A 19,368-nucleotide genomic window follows, 5' to 3' on the forward strand; every position below is an offset into this window, starting at 1 on the left:
AGCTAATGAAAATGATGTTGTTTGATCTGTGGCCATTGAACTGCTTATTCCTGACCGATCTAATCGATTTATTTAGGGGGAACCAATCACCTTTTCAGAAGAGTGTTTTGTAGCACACCGCTCCAGCACCATGAAGCAGTTTTTAGAAACCGCTGTCAACCTCCAGCTCTTCAAACAGGTACATGTTTATTCGGCCGTCATGTTTTCCTGCATTCAAATACATACCCAACAGCATCACTGTACTGGTTACATATAATCTCCTCTGGAAATATTTTTCCAATAGAATATTTGCCTTACATAAACATTCCTCACTATATGACACCACTGATAATTTCCACCACTGTGTAATTTATAAGACACTGGGAATCAGCCTGTCAGCATGTGAGCATCTCTCCACTTGGTTCAAAGAAAACTTCTGTCTGTGCACTGTCCATGAACCTAGTCCAGAATGTGTGTACACTAATAAGTTCAGCTATATTAATCTGTGCGGATGTGCAAGGGAAGAAACATTGTCTAATCAACAGTGAGGGACTGCGCTGTTTAATTTATCATTTAAAACTGTGTATAGCAGAATATATCTTATTTGTAGACACTGTAATATAGTACAATATTCTGCTGTCTCCTTACAAATCAGTTTATTGATGGACGGTTAGAGAAACTGAACTCGGGACACGACTTCTCCGACATATTTGAGGAAGAGATCATATCAGGTAAATTATATTTATTATTATTATACTAACTGTGTAATTAGGAAACTTGTACTGGGATTTTCATTTATCATTGTCGTTTTTATTGCAGGAAACGCTCGGTCCTACCAGTGGATGCACACCATGAAGGTAAAGCAAGGACGCAATTTTAATATATAAAAATCAAATGATTCTGTTTTTAAAGTGAACCTTTGAGGAGAGAAATATGGGAGTTGCCTTGACTGACTTGTTGTTTAAAGGAGAACTTTGAGGTGAGTGATTTCCACTCATCTTCATAGTTAGAGCTCTATCGATCAGGAAGTGAGCAGAAACATGCCGCCGATTCGCTCACTTCCCGATCATCTCCCTGCAGGGAGCGATGACTATCAGTCACCGCTCCCTGCAGGGATTCCCCCCTCCGCTCTCTGATCCTCCAGTGCTGAGTGGAGGAACGAACAGGGGAGGGAGCGGGCACAGCTGGCTCTGCCTCTAGCTAGGCAAAGCCAGCTGCCAATCAGCCAGCTGGGTGGATCTCAGCAGTATTGTCGGGATCCGTCCTGGCTGTGGCGCTCTCAGTATATCGCGGCAATAACCCGCTATATACTGAGCTTTGGGTCACGGGAGGAGGCTAGTATATTATGTCCTCCCATGACCCTAAAGAGAACTATGGGGAAAAACACTTACCCCATGGTTCTCTTTTAAAGGTACAGGCTCCAGGGCTGACATTTGCTCCCTACTTAACTAATTAGCATGTCACAGACTCGGAAGAAGCATGCAGCTACTGAAGGATGGAAAGTAAAAACTCTTCAATGATTTCTAGAGTTAATTTACTTATCCTGATCATTGCTTCATTAATGAGAGCCCCTAAGCTGATATTTTACAAACCAAGAAATAGCAGCCTCCATATATACAGGTTAACCTTTTGCAGCCACTGATTCAAGGGGTACTGTGGAACAGAACCACTTGCAGCTGGCCAACTCTGGGGTTGATTTACGAAAGGCAAATTGACTGTTCACTTTGCAAGGGAAATTTGCCCTGAGTTTAGTGAATGAGGGGAAGCTCTGCTCACTTTCATTACCCAATCATGTTAAAGAAAAATTCAGTTTTTTTGATTGGGTATTCTTTACAAAGTGAAGTTTCACCACATTCACTGAGCTAAGGGAAACTTCCCCTGCAAAGTGCAATTTCCCTTGCAAAGTGAACAGCCTATTTGCCCTTAGTAAATCAACCCCAGTATCTCAGATAATGCTTGATCAGCTTCCTCCCCAGCCGCTGTGACGGCTCAGAAACCAAAAGTGATGAAAAGCTCATTGCTTCTGGCTTCATTTGGTGTAGAGGCGATCAGCAAATGCCAGTTAACACCTCCGAATGGGGGTGGGGGAGTTTGGGTGGTACCTTTTTAAGGGGTGTAGAAGTAATCAGGCAGCTTTACTTCTACAAGAAAGCTGACATTCGGCTTGTTAAGAGTAAGCACACTCCCAGCTATGACTTTAGCAACTGGGAGTGTGTATAAAAGCCCATAAGCCTTTTGTCAATGGCAGTGAAAGGGTTAATTCTAAGGGTCAGCATTTTAATTATCAGAAAATGTATGGTTTGGGTTTTTTTATGGGGGGTTTTTGTAGCAAACTCTGAAAGCTGTGAGTGAAACATTATGAAATCAGGTAAAATTGCAAAAATGGTCTGGCCACCTGAAGTCAAAAGTGGAGCACAGGGCCTAGCAGCAAAAGGGTTAAAGGGTAACGCAAGCCAACATTTGTTTTAAATGAAGTAAATTAGAACCACTGCAGGGTTTTAATGCCTTGTGTTCCTACTAGAGACATTTTCCAACACTTCTTTTCACTGTGGCCTTTACCACTAGAACAGGAAGCAAAAGAAGTCTCCTTAAAAAAATGCAGACCTCAATAAAAACACACGAGGTTCTAATTCTTCCCACTCTATTATTTAGTTTTTGTATTGCTGTATGTATCCCCATACCAGAAAATTCCACTCCTAATGACCAATGTTAGAGGCACAGACAGTAAGAGAAGTACTAAGACGGCCATAAATCCTGACAGAGGTTCTATGCATTCCCTAGTCTATCCCAAAGTCTTTGACTAGAGAATCCGTTGCTGGGTTTCGGCCTTGAAAACAAATGTTTAAAATGTCCCATGCCACTTTGCTGACCCATTTACCCCCAAATTTTAACCTCCCCTCATTGGAGCCCTAAACTGTAACCTAACCCCTAAATTCACACTTAATCTTAGTCTTTATTGCTTAACCTGAACCTTACACCTAGATCAGATAGGTGAACCAACTTTACTCTTTTCACATGAAGGTTTACAAAAGGTCCCTCAAACAACATAGAAAATTATTATTGGCACATACAAATTCAAAAAAACAAAATGAATGCTTATTGTAAAAGATAAAACTGGACTGAGTAAATAAGTAACAGATACGTGTAAAATTAAAATCATGTGTTCCATAAAGGTTTTGCAACTTCTTTGCAAATAATTCTACAATAATAAACACAACCTTCAAGGCACAAGACTGCTTTGACAGGAGCCTTGAACTTCATACCTTCTTTATACATATGAAAATTCTCAATAAAATATGTGCTGTGACATTTGAAAACTGTAATACGTGAAGAACCTTTATGTGTACACGGTTACTATTAGTAATTTATTTACAGAAAGGAGGAGCACTGATTAATACAGCAGTGACCAAAGCCAGCCCAGTTATGAAGAATGCCTATATGTATGTAAGTATCTTACAGCAACCATGAATTGTTTCAAAATATGATATTGTTTTTTGGTTGTGCAGTCATCTTTCTAAATCCAGGTCAACATTAAATAAGAAGATGCATAAATAGTGCTGCACTTTTGGCTGAACTGCTAGATCCAGTAGTTGTAGTAGATGGTTTTGGTTGTATTGTAGAGTCTAGGCATACCTACAGCCATGTAGCAAGGCCTATATAGTCATACATGACGAGATTGTAGGAGCACAATGACCTCTAAGCCCAACTTGATGTAATTCAGCTCTGTAAACTTATAAACATCCAAGCTAGGACTTCAAACACGTTTCGTTCTGAGTAGGGATGCACCGATACAAAGTACAGTACTCGGTACAAGTACATGTACCGATACTTTTCGAGCTCCAAGACTAGACTAGAGAAAAATTCAAATGTTAGGAGGCAGCTGTCATTTGTAAGGAGCTCATGGAGCTCCTGGGATTTGTACATCTCTGATTTAATGTATGATTTTGTTTTTATAAATAAAGGGATGCACCGATACCAGTTTTGTGAGTACAAGTACTGGTACTTGCCCAAGAACTTACAAGTACGAGTACTGATACATTTTTGTTTATTGTCATGTGACAGTTTTTCTAAAACATCACAGACTAATGATTTCAGGACAGTGGTGGAGCGCCAGAGCCAGGTTCAGTTCTGCAAAAATGGGACCCTTTTCTGGGGGGTTTTCAGACCTAGACAGACTCTGGGGTCATTGTATGTAAACAGATGCAGGTCCGTTTACACCCGCACATACCTTAAGATTGCACTTTCGATCAGATCCTCCTGAAAAACTGACAAGTGGATTTGATCGGAACGCCATTGGGCCTTAGAAAGCAGTAAAGCTGATCATGTTCAGGGCAGACCTGGTAATCCTTCAGGTAGCACAAAAGGGGTTGTTTGTTTTTCAGAAATCTCCCTTTCCATGAAAAGTGTGTTTTGTTGTCTTTTTGGTTCCCAGGTTCTTAAATGAAACTAAGTTAACTTTTATATTCCCATTATGCTCCAATGTAGGCCAGATTGCCTTAGAACATATACTTAAGAAATTAATGGCACACATAGAAGGACATTTAATTAGGGAGGAGGATTGAAATCTTTCACTGGGTCAAGTTATAGATAAATCTTGACAGACCAAAGCAATCATAAAAACATCCTCTTAAATCATGTGAAAAACTAGTAGAATTCTTACATCAGTATGATCAGGTGGATTTATGGAGAAAACACAATCCCTTTACATAGCATTGTACTTAGTATTTATGTCCACATATGCTTTACTCCCTCATTATTTCTGCCTCACTTGGTAACTGCTTGAATACTGACACCAGTGTGGTCAGATCATTCCCAGCCACAGTAAAGATTCTACTCTTGCACTCAAAGTGGACCTTTTCCCCCTTTGACTAAAAATCACATAAGCATGCAGCTCTGCTTGCTTATATGAAATCTTCTTGCATTCATTAGCTAAATAAATATGTTTTTATTTTATTTCCTTTTTTTCTACTTCCTTGTCCACTTTTGCACAAATGATCGTGTCCAAGCATTTCATCCTGGGAAGGTTACATCAGCAGAGCATTGGTGGGAAATCTCATCTGTAATCTCATGAGATCTCAGGGAAGACATTTTCCTCCCCTGAGGTGATGTGCATGGTCACATGTCCTTATCACATGTGCTAGAGTTCCTGGAAGTAAAGGGAAATGGATTAATCTGCCCTTAGTTAAAATGGCCACTGTAAGAAGAATGTGGAGGAAAAACAAATACGGGATGCAAAGAATAAAAAGACTGCTATTATCTAGAAGTATCTATGTAGATTGCCGTCACTAAACATTTCTAAAGGTGCCTTTGTTATTTTGAAGGTATGGGTAATAGTTCCTCTTTAAACTAGGCCAGGTTTCATGGAGGTTGAACCAATGCCTTTTGAGTAAAAAAAAAAAAGAATAGATCAGAAGATCTCAACACAAACAGCAAATATAAGGTCACTTGCCAAATAGCCAATTAATCAGCTCACCAGGCCACAAGACGTGGCATTTTCATTCAAAGGACTTTTAGACTTTAAAGAGCCTATAGCAAGATACTGTACTATTTCAGAATGGAAGAAAGTATAAGATCCCATTAGCAGAACATAAAAAGTATCCACAAAACAATCTATGAGCTGCAAATGGAAAACTTAAACTGAGCTTAACGTGTGTAACTACACAGCTTGAGAAAATCCTAAATTGGACTAAACACCCAGGAAGATAAACGGAGCACATTATTAGTTTGGAATTAATGCTCAAAATGACAAATGTACCTTAAAAATGTATGTTTAAGTAGTAACCAGCACACGCTGTATGCAGCTTCTGACAGCGTGGGAGACTGGAGGCTGGGCTAACTTAATTTTCTGGCAGTGCCCCTCCCAGGAATAGACTCTGGATCCGCCCCTGAAACATATATGTATTTTTTAGGTTAAATGCATATATCTAGTTACATGTAGTTCTTGCCTCTAGAAAAGAATACAATACATCCGTTGACCATGCCTTTTTGTTCCTATCTTCCCTGAAGATAGACTTGATCTTTGTCCTGGCATTATCCACAATCTGAATCATATTCCTATGTTAGGATTTTAGATTATTGATGACACAAGAATATAAATCCTGGTACCTGCACAGCAGCTTTTATGTTCGTGGCTGTGTGTACACATACAGCGTACATGCATTAGTTAAACTGATTTTGGAAGAAAGACTACTATTTACAGGAATATGTTTGGTGTTTACTTTTGTACTTTTTCATATTGTTCGCATTGAACGATACCTTATAAGATATACTGTATGTACAATTGTTTGCATTCAAAAAAGTTAACGTAAACATACTGTGGCTGCACAATTTGGCATATTCGGAATGTATTCATGCAGACTTCAAAAATTATTACAAGGTCTGTTATAAATAGGGATGAGCTCCTTCAATGCCAGAAGGAAGCTCATTTCGCTGCTGCCCAATCAGCGGCAGGCTGGGAATTCCCTTTGTGCAGCTGCATGTAAACAAAAAGGCGGGATGCTGTAACGTCATTGACCTTATATGGCCAAATGGCTATATTTTGTTGATTTGATATTGATCTAATATGGCCATGTGGTCATATAAGGTCAATGATGTCAGTACAAGAATCCTACCTCTTTGTTTATGTGCAGGGCAGGGAATGTCCCAGTTTGAGGGCTGATAGGGCGGGTGGCCCCATATCCCTGGTTCAGAGGAGCTCAAGTTGTAAGCAATGTATAGGTGGAGGGGGTCTTGAAAAATTGCATTTTTCAGGTTTCATCACTCCAAGCTATTGAGCAGATCTAACACTTAGTTTGGGTACAATCCACTAATATAATCAGTGTTGTAACATTCTGTGTTTGCAATTAAAATTATTTTTGAATTAATTATTATTTACTGCTTTTACTTCACTACCAGGCCAAACAAGGCATCAAGGAGGTAAAGAGCAAGTTGAAAAATAAGGTAAAATGTCTTTTTCTTTCATCTAAAGGTCATGATATATGATTTTTTTTATAGATTAGCATTAAGTGTATATATCACCCACATTAAATATGCAGTAAAAGGAATATTTATAGGTAGTGGTGGTGTTGTTTTAACATGTGCAATAGGTGTTTTTGATGCACAAAAGCAGCAGGATTCTTTAAATTGCATGAATCTGGTATTTGAACATTGTCTTCAGAAGAAGACCCACTCGTATTTGCTGTGCTCTGCTAAATGTTTAGCTACGATGATAAGTAGCATATTTTATACCTCCAAATACTGTACTCAAAAGCATTGGTGGGAGTGGAGATGCCAAATACTGTACTCAGAAGCATTGGTGGGGAATGGAAATGCCAAATACTGTACTCTAAAGCATTGGTGGGGAGTGGAGATGCCTTAGGTACATTGTTTTCAAGTTTGATTCTGCAGATTCCTTTCTTTTGGATATGGTAGAAGTCTGAGTCAGGAGTTAGAGTATCAGTATAACAGCCAGGCAACTAGCATTTGCAGAATGGAAAGTCAGCTTCTATGTTTCTTTGAGGAAAGGTTTCCTTTAAAAACTGAGGCTGTCTTGGGAAGGTATACATAATGCATATAGGTAGTTTGTATTTTCTAGTTAAATACTGCATGCAGTGCTCAGTAGTATGGATCTTGCTCAATGTCTCAGGTCAAGATTACATTTGTTCTCTTGTATTCTTCCCTCACTGGCTGTATGTTCTACATCTGAACCTTTACCCTTGAACTTGAACCTTGTACCTTCCTTGTGGTTTCCCCTAATGCCCTCAGATCTTCATTGCCTTGCTTTGACAGTTTCTGAACTTAGCTCCAGGACTTCACTAGAGTCTCTCCCATTCTCTGGAACTCTTTACCCCAACCTTTACCCCAAATCCTGTATAATAATAATAATTAGCTGAGTAGGGTAACCTCTGTAAGACAAACCCATAATTCTTTGTTATGCCTGTTATGTTACTAGCTCCACCTGGAGATGTTGCAACCTACTTTCTCCTCCTGCTGTTCGGGCAGGAACAGCATAAAGTTGAGAGATTCAAGAGATTAAAAGATATCCAGATACCAGATGACAAAGCAGAGAGCAATATTCAATGCAATTCTCTGACAGAAGGGGGTGGGTAAATAAAGCTGCTTTTAAAATCCTACTGCCAACTGAAGTAGAGACCACCAGTGCAATTTGTGCCGTACTCTGGTCCCTGTGCAGTAATCCCACAAAACTACCACCTGTTTGGTAAATTTCTCCTTTTGCCTCCAATAGTAGGTTAGATGTAGCAAAAGGGTGCACAGCTAAATCCCACATATATCTATACAGGCATTTCAGCTTTTCAAATGGATAATATAGTCGTGATGGTATTGGGTGCTCTTTCATTTGATAGTAGTTCCTTTAAAAAATGTACAGATACTCCTCGCTTAACGACTTACCTGTTTTGCGACCACTCGCACTTACGACCGTCCTCCGAGCGACCTCCGACCTCGCGCGTCAGCGCCAGTGCGACGTGTCGCCGGGGGAAGTGACGTCCTCCGTTCTTCACAGCGCGTCCCCGTGAGTATTTTCATTGCCCGATGTACAGTACACTGTTCAGTACTGTACATCGGCAACGCTATACAGTACTGTACTAATGCAGTACAGTACTGTATAGAGTTCCTCACTTAACGACCAATTCGTTTAACGACCTGGTCGTAGGAACAGAACTCGGTCGTTAAGTGAGGAATACCTGTATATATAACAAGATATGTGAAAAGGAAATAGAGTTAATAAATAATATTATAAGTGATAGCATGGATTCACAGTTGTCAAACAAATCTGCGTTACTACAAGCCAGGAAATAAGCAATAAATTAGAAAAAGGAATGGCTGTGAATATAGTATACTTGGACTTTGCAAAAGCATTTGACACAGTTCCCCACAGATGGCTAATGTATAAACTAAGGTCTATAGGTTTAGAATATTCAGTCTTTAATTAGATAGAAAACTGGCTTAAAGATGGAATGCAGAGAGTGATGATTAATGATTCACACTCTGAATGGTCTGCGGTTGTTAGTGGTGTCCCCCAAGGTTCAGTGTTGGGTCTCCTATTGTTTAACCTATTTATAAATGACATAGAATTGGGGACTAAAAGTACTATTTCTGTGTTTGCAGATGACACCTATGTAGTGGAATACAGTCCTTACAGGATGTCTCCAATTGACAAGCAGATCTGAATGTGCTGTATGATTGGGCATCCATGTGTCAAATAAAGTTTAATGTTGATAAATGTAAAGTTATGGACTAAAAACATGTGTAGCGCTCACCCCCGAAGGAGCCGCTGAATGATTGGGTCTTCCATAGCCTGTAGACCATAGATTAAATAATAGCATGCAGTTTCTAAAGGAAGCAAAATACTTTCTTGTTTTATATGGGGTATAGACTCCAGAGAAAGATGCATGAACATGCCCCTTTAAAAAGTATTATTAGGACCTCATTTGGAATATGCAGTTCAGTTTGGGTCTCCAGTTCCCAAAAGGATGTTGTGCAACTGGAGAGAATGCAGAGAACGGCAGCTGAACTCATAGGAGGCATGGAGGAGCTCAGCTATGAGGGGGGATCAGCTGAACTGAATTTGTTCCCTCTGGAGAAGAGGCGATTAAGGGGGGACATGATCACTATGTATAAATACATAAATGGTCCACATAGTGAACTTTGTTGCAAAATTGTTCACTTTAAGGTCACTGCATAGGACAAGAGGGCCCTCTTTTGCGTCTGGAGAAAAAGAGATTTAACCTTTGCATACGGAACAGCTTTTTCACAGTTAGAGCTGTGAAAATGTGAAATAGGCTACCTCAGAAACTAGTTCTTACTAGCTTAGTTTGCTGTTTAAAAAATGTGGATGCATTCCTAAATGCGCAAAATATAACTATATATTAACATTTTCTACGTTTAAAAAAATGCCAGTTTTAGTTGATCCAAGGAATATCTGTTTGCCTTATGGGGTCAGGAAGGATTTTATCCGCCTGTTAGAACAGACCGAACTATGCATTATAAGGGGGGGTTGCCTTCCTCTGGTTCAACTGTGGGCATAGGGTTCTGTTTATGGTAGTTTTCTGTCTTTTTTTTCTCTGTAGGTTGAACTTGATGACTTGTGTCTGTCTTTTTTTCCCAACCTATGTAACTATATGTAGCAGTAATAAATGTATTTGTGACACAGGACATCTTGGTTCCTCTGCCTATGTTTACTGAGCTGTCATGTGCTCTTGGTAACCTTTGCTCAGCAGACTCTTTTGCAGTTAGTTTCTGTAAAAACTAAAATGTATAGCTACATTCCAGTGATAAAAGAGTAAATAGGCAAGTTGTATATAAATGGATGCTACTTATAGTTGATATTTACCATGTACCTATGTCTTCTCTAAAACTATACCTCCCTCCCCATCATATCCTGTAAGCTAGAGCAATCTGTTTATTCACCAAGTTCTTCTAGAAATAGGACTTTGGAGAAGAATGGCTTACCATGTGCTGTGGAACTCCCAATCTTAATATAGTTTGGCAGTCTTTTGATATTATAAGCACTCATGTAGGGATGTTCAGCTGTACAACACACAGGACTCTCTAGATTGCATTTTTGTAATGTGGTTGATAATTAATAAAACAATATTGTGCAATACAACTGGCATTTATTTGGAAATGTGTTTCTATTTTAGTATTCTAAGTTAGCTATTGTGAATTGGCAAGCAGTATTCATCAGTCTCACAGCAATTATCATATGAACATTTTAGGAATTGCAACAATTTTCATACACAGTCCTCTTATTCCAGGGCTCAAATGTAATTGGACAAACGAACATAATCATAAATAAAATGTTCATTTTTTAATACTTTGTCGAGAATCCTTTGCAGGCAATCACTGCTTGAAGTCCGGAATGCATGGACATCAGCAAATGTGGTGTTTCTTCCTTTGTGATTCTTTGCCAGGCCTTTACTGAAGCTGTCTTCAGTTGTTGTATGTTCATGGGTCTTTCTGTCTTACATTTTGTCTTCAGCAAGTGAAATGCATGCTCGATCAGGTTGAGATCAGGTTAGTGACTCGGCCATTGCAGAATATTCCACTTGTTTGCCTTAAAAAACAACAACACTGAGTTGCTTTCGCCGTATGTTTTGGATCATTGTCCATCTGTAAAGTGAAGCACCGTCTAATCAACGTCACTGAATTTTCCTGAATCTGAGCTGGCTATATATTCCTATACACTTCAGAATTCATCAGACTGAATCTGTCACACTATCACTTAACACTAGTGACCCAGTGTCGTTGGAAGCCATGCTTTCCCATGCAATCATACTGCCTAGACTGTGTTTTACAGATGATGTGGTATGCTTAGATTCATGAGCCGTTCCAAGCTTTCTCCATTTTTTTTTTTCTTTGCATCATTCTGGTACAGGTTGATCTTGGTTTTATCTGTCCAAAGAATGCTGTTCCACCACTGGGCTGGCTTTTTTAGATATTTTTTGGCAAAGTCTAATCTGGCCTTTCTATTCTTAAGGCTAATGGATGGTTTTGCACCTTGTTGTGAACCCTCTGTATTTGCTTTCCTGAAGTCTTCTCTTTATGCTAGACTTGGATAATGATATGCCTACCTCTTGGAGGGTTTTCTTTACTTGGCTGGATGTTGTGCATTGGTTTTTCTGTACCATGGAAAGGATCCTATGATCATCCATCACTGTTGTTTACCAAGGATGTCCTGGCCTTTTTGTGTTGAGGAGCTCACCAATGCCACCTTCTTTTTTTTTTTTTCTTGGAATCTACCAAATGGTTGATTTGGCCTCTCCTAATGTTCCTGCTATCTCTCTCATGGATTTTTTTTAGCATCCTAAGGATGGTCGTTTTTACTTGCATTGAGTGCTCTTCTGTTCGGATGTTGAGGGTTCACAGCAACAGCTTCCAAATGCTAATGCCACATCTGGAATCAACTCCAGAACTTTTACCTACTTAATTGATGATGAAATAACACCTGTCCATGAAACAGCTTTCAAGTCAATTGTCCATTCACTTTTGGTCCCTTGAAAAAGAGCAGGCTACATATTAAAGAGCTGTAATTCCTAAACCCTTCCTCTGATATAGATGTGTATACCCTCAACCTAAAGCTGATAGAGTGCACTTTAGGCCCAGATTCTCTAACTGTAAATTGAATTTATTTGGGTGAACAGCCAAAATAACAAAACTTGTGTCAGTGTCCAATTAAAGTACGAATGCTTTCAGAAATAAGTGTTAATAGTTGATTTTTATCAATGAACAAAATGGAAAGTAAATGAACAGAAGAGAAATCCAAATCAAATTGATATTTGGTGTGACCCCCCTTTGCCTTCACAACAGCATCAATTCTTCTAGGTACATTTGTACATAGATTTGAAGGAACTTGGCAGGTAGGCTGTTCTTGGAGAACTCACCATAGATCTTCTTTGGATATAGGCTGCCTCAAATCCTTCTTTCCCTTCATGTATTCCCAGACAGACTTGATGATGTTGAGATCAGGGCTCTGTGGGGGCCAAACCATCACTTCCTGGACTCATTGTTCTTTTTTACCCTGATGATCGTTCTTAATATCATTGGCTGTAGGTTTGGGGTCGTTGTCCTGCTGCAGAATAAATTTAGAGCCACGCCCCCCTGATGGTATGATTTTGAAGGATAAGTATCTGCTTGTATTTCTCAGCATTGAGGACACCATTGATCCTGACCAAATCCCCAACCTTATTGGCAGAAATGCAGCCACAGACTTGCAAGGAACTGTTGAAGCATGGTGGAGGTTCCTTGCAAATCTGGGACTGCATTTCTGCTTCATGAAAAAAAATGAATTTTGTTCATGGGTAAAAATACACTATTAACACTCTGAGCACTTTTATTTGTGAAAGCTGAAGTGGAGACCGTTTACCACACTGCAATTTTATGTGATTTTTATTTGTTGCTTTTGTCTGTTAAACATGTTTCTAACTGCATGTGACCTGCATGGTGCATGCTTGTTTCATGGTTTTGTTACAGGAATTTGAAGAGGAAAATGTGGAGCCCATGAACTCTAATACCTTCCCATTAAGCAGCTCACAGCGTCCTATCTCTGAGAGAAGGAAACTCTCACAGGTGAGGAATGCAGCCATAACCTGTGAAGAGCAGTGTGTAAAGCACGGATGTGTCATTTGTGGGCTCGGCCCATGGTAGTGTCATAGTCGATTAATCCATGTTTTGGGTTGTTCGATTTATAAGACACATTATTCATTCCATTGTTTTTTTTTGAGTGAACTCTTTATTTGTGAAGCCCAAAACAATAATAAGCTGAAAGGACCTCAGAATGATGCAACATTTATAGCTGGAGCTGCATTGCAAAATATATTGAACACCACTAGTTTAAAGAATATAAACCATACTTGGTCATTTGTAATCACATTACTTTGTTCTGCCTTCTCTAAACGGATAAATGTGAATTTGGATTGTTACTGCATATCTGCTTCCTTTATAGTTTTATTACACAAAACTGATTATTTTAAAGAAAGCCTCTGGTAGCCAAAATCTACATGTAAGCTGGGTGCATCACACAGCAGCCTTTTCATTAGCAGTTACATGTGTCAGTCATGATCATACAATGCTGATGCAGGCAAGACATTGCCTGGCTTGTAGTAACCCTTAATTACTTTAAAGCAGGGCAGACACAGCAACACCTATTCTGAATGTTTGTTACAGAAGATTTGTTTCTTGCAATATATGCATTGTTCCATCCGGTCTTTAAAGCCCATCTCGGACAAACAAAAGAGTGCACTGGCAGAGTTTTATTGTTTACGAGACTGTTGTAAAGGAGACTTACTTACCTTACCGATCTTTGGCTGTCAGAGCGCACCTCTCTCCACTGATGCAATGCCACTCGGCGCGTCACGTCTAATGCAGGTATGTAGAACCTGACGTGATGACATCAGCAGTCCCTAAAGCGCCAGATCTCGAGGAGAAGAGGCTGTGGAAACTGGTCTAGTAGCCTAGAGGGAGCCAGCGGGATCAAGGACAATGTAAGTAAATCTGCTTTACCCCAGTCTCTTAGGCAAAATTGAACACTTAGCCCCACTGCAAGAGTACTTTTTTGTTTGCCCAGAGATGGGCTTTATAGACCAAAGGGGAAGTAAGGGACATACTAATAAGATTTTAGGGATCTTACCAGCTCTGCCATTAGAAACAGTAGAAGAGTATTTGTCTAGAGCAGAGTTCTTCTTTAGCATGGCTGCCACCTTGTCACAGATGGATCATCTAATGGTTTTATGAAAGTCTATCTGTAGGGCAACATTTTTCTTTGCATCATGCTCCATTGTAGATACAATTTATGCTGTATAGTGACAATTACATTATGGTTAACCTACGTGTAGATTGCTTTGTGTTTCTAAAAGGCTTTTCACCTTTTTTTGAAATGCTTATTTCAACTCTTTCACCTTTTTTTCCACAAATGTTTATTGCCAACAACTGAGCCTTTTGGGTATTTATGGTCATCACTTTTCCAGTTATTGGAACATTAGAAGATAGAGTATGCAGTAAGAAGTCTCTTTCCAGATAAAATAAGATTACTTACATATCTTAGAATTTTGATTCCATTATTTTAAGGCTTTGCAGTAGTGTGAAGCTATAGATTTGCATTACAATAAATGTCCAATCGGCCTTTAATTTCATTGTCTTATTTGTACAGCTTCAAGCTAAATACGAAGAGTGGAATTTATTAAACCTGGAACCGACAAAATCTGGAGCAGCTGTGGACGGCAACCAATCAGCTTCTCTCTTTCATTTTCAAATCTTAACTGAACAAACTGAAGAGAGAAGCTGATTGGTTGCCATGCTCCAGATTCTGTCTGCTCCAGTTTTGATAAATTCCCCTCGGAATTACTGATGCACAAATTTTCAGTAAGTAGTCACAGTCCACAAAATGAACGACTGTTTCTAGTGCATGCTACTAAAGTGAATTAAAGATGCATATGTAGATTTGATCAATTCTGCTTTCCTTAACATTTACAAATAAAGCAATTATTTGCTCTAAAGCACATGTGTCAAACTCAAGGCCTGGGGCCGAATCCGGCCCACCAGGCCATTTCCTAGACTTCTACTTTCAGATCTAGGTATTAAGTTATTACTAAAACCGGTGATAATCGAATGCAAAGGCAATAACGATAAAGATTAGATACATTTATATAGTCTTACAGGCCCTTTGAGGCTAACCATAATGTTGATGTGGCCCACGACTAAATTGAGTGTGATACCCCTGCTTTAAAGGCATATCATAACTGACACTATTAAACCACCACCAATATTACACCACCACTACCACCACCTTCACAGATCAACAAGACTGTTCTGCTTGAAACCCTCACCAATCAGCTGCGTTTGAAAAAGCTGCATAGTAGCTCCAATGCTGCCATTGCTCCGAGCTGCTTGGCATTATTTGGTCACCCTCAGAAACCTATTGCCTTTCTAAGGTTAGCTGCCATGGCACAGCATAGCCTTCTTGGAAAATAATTTTTCCCAAGGTGGAATATGTTGCCTGAGAAAAGCTGAGCTATTCTGCTCAGATGGTAGCCTAAGAACTTATCGGCCATGTTGGTAACACAACTGATCAGCAACGGCTTCAAGCAGGGTACCCCTGCCAATCAGCAGCAGAATAGCAACTGGTTTTCCATTTACTTGGAATTTTTATTTTATTTTAACCAATAACGAAATACCTTAATTGACCTTAGTAATGAATTTTGCTTTTTCAATCTGTAATCATGAAATATGCATTAGTCGATCCTGTAAATCAGACCGAAAAGCTGGATTCTGTAAGTTTCTTTTTAGAAGACGGAGTGAGCAACAATTTGTATCACAAACAGCCCCATCATATACAGCCCCACCACTAGTTAACAGTGCTCGTTTCAAGTTGTTTTCTATCAGGATGACACAGTTCCCCATAATCTTCTCTCCTCTCCTCTGTGCTTCTCTAATTAGCAATGGTGACTTCCTCGTTAGCCTGGCAGGGCTTGTGAAAATGTCAACATTCCGCTCAAAAACATTCTCCAATTAGATCTAGAGAGAAAAAAATCCTAGTATCAATTCTGCCGCTGTGCAACAGCCACAGGGAGATGTGCAACATAGAAAGTAACCCCTTCATACCTGTAACATGTTACTCTGGCTTAAACGAAAGGAAGATGGTAGTAAGAAAATGAAGTAAAATACAAATGCTTTTTTTTATTATTACTATTATTTTGCCATTATTGTCTTTGGTTGTTTATTTGCAACAAACTTCTTTTTCTGTATTTTAATGATTACAGACATAAAACAGGGAAAACATTACATATGAAAAATTACCAAATTGCTCTTTAAACCATGGAAAAAGATATGTAAAACCTAGATGTCATAAAAGTATCATCAAAAAATCAAATGATTTATTCATGCCAACAATGAGATCTAATTGGCCACAGGTTAGGGAAGTATATAAAACACGAATAACTATGTACTATATATAGAACAATTTCATCTTGAAAGCGGAAACTACGAAAAAGCTGCATCATGTCCTTATCTAAACATGGTTTCAGAAATGCCTGGCCAACTGATCTGATTGACTGCAAATCAGTGTGAAATCTGAATTTTAGATGGACTAATCTCTCTTGGTCTCAGATAGCAATACAATGTTGTACCTTTCATAGTCACAGAGTGCAACAGTTTCTTGAAGGGCACTGCTTTGTGTAAAAATATATATTTACTGTCATAATTATATATTTGGCATTTTTAGAGATCAGTGTTTGTCAAAAACGTAGTTGCCGATTTTGAGAGAGTTAAGTCATGACCCGTCTCTCGCTATGATTTAATAATCCCTAATGCTACAGTTTTTAATCCAGCTGTTGTGATTAAAGTGAAATATGTTGCTGCTCACATAATGATTGGTTTTGTTGATGTTATCGCTATGCTCAGACAATTAATCCCGGATTTAAAGTATCTGATAGCATATTATAATTATGCCATGTTAAAGATCCAGCTTCTGAGCAGTGCATCCGTTTTAGAATGACCATGAAAATATCACTTCATTGAAAACCAAGATGGCTCTACTGCCCTCTGGTGGAAAAAGCCAAAAATATGTGTATGATTAATTGGTCGCAAGCCTTTTTTCTTTTTGTTTTCATTTTATTTCCTTTGCATAGTTTATGTGGCCTTTCAGTGCTTCCATTTTTCTTTTGTTGGCTGCTATTTTTCAATTCTTGTAGACATCCATGCACAGTGTGTTCTTAATGAAAATGCATATTTGTCATTTTAGAAATGTAAGCATGCCCCTGCATTTATCTTCACTTCGAAGCCACAAAATTTGAATTGGGTGTTCCACATTAGGTTCCAATAATTAGAAACTAATTAGAGATTATGCAGGTGTAACGTGTCTTATTTAAACCTCAATTATCTAGGGTCCCTTGCCTATTGACATGTGTGGTGTCATCATGCCAAGATCAACAGAGCTATCTAAAGGCTCGTTCACACCAGCCACAGTGTGTTCCGGCCAGATTGGGGCCAGTACGCACTGTTTTGCATTGCGACCGGCTCACTTTGTTGTGGGGTGGTGCATTGAAGTGAATGGCACTGCAGCCACGCCATCCAGCCGCAATGCGATCGGCCGCACGTGAACGCGTAGCACATCAATGCCTGCATTCTGGTCCAGTCAGAGAAAAAAGTACTTGCAGCATTTTTTTTCTGACCGCACCGCAGGCATTTATGTGCCACGCGTTCTTGTGCGGCCAGTTGCATTGCGGCCGGAGGGCATGGCTGCAGTGCCATTGAGTTCAATGCACCGCCAAGCCCCCTTCTGCCCCACAACAAAGTGAGCTGGCTGCAATGCGATCCAGTGCGTTCCGTCCAGAATCGGGCTGCAATGCACTGTGGCTGGTGTGAACTAGCCCTAAGGCCTTAGAAAAAAAGGTGTGGATGCCAGTGAGTCTGGCACGGGATTTAAAACATTTTGTCAAATTATATGAAATCAATCATTTCACCAGATTTCAAAATACTAATTTGTCCGGGTCTGCCCGACCCTGCAAATTTGCCCTAGAGCTCATTATCTAATGCTAAAATAGAATTCCAAAATGTAGTTGAAGGGTGGTTCTTGCAACAGTTGTCGTTAAAGTGTATGCATCTGTAATCAGAAGGAGATTGCACCAATTTAACCTGCAGGAGAGGTGTGTTAGGAAAAAGCCTTCACTGTCCAAAACAAAACCCCAAAACTTAAGAGCAAGACAACAATTTGCCATTGGACATACGGACAAAGACCAGGCGTTGTGGATCAATGTGCTATAGACACAAATATAGTTGTTGCTGTTGCATGGTCACAGGAACAGTAGATGTTTGCCACAAATTGAATAGAGCATTTCATGTGAAGAACCTCTTAACAACTGTGAAGCTTGGTGGTGGAAATGTTATGGTTTGGAATTGCTTTGCAGCTTCAGGGCCTGGCTAGCTTGTCATCATCAAGCCAACTATACATTCTGCATCCTATCAAAGTGTACTTGATGAGATAGTGAGGCCATCTGTTCCAGGTGAACCAGAATTGGGTCTTTTAACCCAATAATGATCCAAAGCACACTAGTAAATCCACCAAAGAGTTGTTTAAAAATAAGAAATAGAGGGTTGTGGTTTTCCTCAGTCAAAGCCATGATTTGGTTTCCAAATAAAAATGTGTGATTTTGAAATGGGCAGTTTGTTCAAGGAAACCCACAAACGACTTGCAACTGAAGGAATTTTGAATAGAGACGTGGTCAAAGATGTTTTTAATTAAGTATATTACCGTTATCTGTAGGTACCGTTTGAATAAAGAACTAAAGAACTTATGGTTGAGCTTTTTAAATATGCCGAAAAAGTCAAGAATTTTCCGTGTGGTGTACTTAATTGTTATAGTTTTTCACAGGACTATGTGTATGTGTGTGTGTGTGTGTGTGTGTGTGTGTGTGTGTGTGTATATATATTTATCCACCTAGCTTTTTTTTTTTTCCTGCAGACACGAAGGAATCGGCACCTGATGAACATGACAGGCCACAACTCTGGACTGGAAGATTCAGATGTAGCCGACAGTGCCAGCAAGTGAGTAACTCAATGACACAGGTCTTATGCTGAATTCATATGGAAGTTTCCCTGTTGAGCTTAGGAACACAAACTATTGTGAGAAGGATGTTTTTTATGTATTGCAAATAGTGTAGAGTATTTCTGACTCCGCAATGTTGTTTTGTTTCCGATTAGCACACAAACAGATGGAGCCCATCTTCACTGCTAGAACTTCATGGAAAAATGTAACTGGAAAAACTGTTTCCATATATACATTTTAGGTTTAGAGGATATCTAAAGGGCTTTTTTTTAAAGAAGAAATCAGGGCATGTGAAATCTTGTGAAGTGCTCATTTAGTCTAGGGAGTCTAGGGAGCATTTAGTCTAGGGAGCT

At 39.4% G+C, this 19,368-nt stretch overlaps 1 protein-coding gene across 1 annotated transcript in view; it reads left to right on the forward strand.

The window, feature by feature from the left end:
* Positions 1-19,368, forward strand: part of DENND1B (DENN domain containing 1B) — a 191,639-nt gene that overhangs the window by 167,104 nt on the left and 5,167 nt on the right. Inside the window, exons 15-21 of the mRNA XM_018564545.1 lie at positions 77-178; positions 635-710; positions 799-836; positions 3,355-3,423; positions 6,874-6,918; positions 12,949-13,044; positions 18,932-19,014. Of these exons, the coding sequence (XP_018420047.1) occupies positions 77-178; positions 635-710; positions 799-836; positions 3,355-3,423; positions 6,874-6,918; positions 12,949-13,044; positions 18,932-19,014 (509 nt within the window). The remainder of the gene's footprint in view (positions 1-76; positions 179-634; positions 711-798; positions 837-3,354; positions 3,424-6,873; positions 6,919-12,948; positions 13,045-18,931; positions 19,015-19,368) is intronic.

Source organism: Nanorana parkeri, unplaced genomic scaffold, assembly GCF_000935625.1.
Source record: "Nanorana parkeri isolate BGI_ZX_2015 unplaced genomic scaffold, ASM93562v1 scaffold759, whole genome shotgun sequence".
Taxonomy (NCBI): Eukaryota; Metazoa; Chordata; class Amphibia; order Anura; family Dicroglossidae; genus Nanorana; species Nanorana parkeri.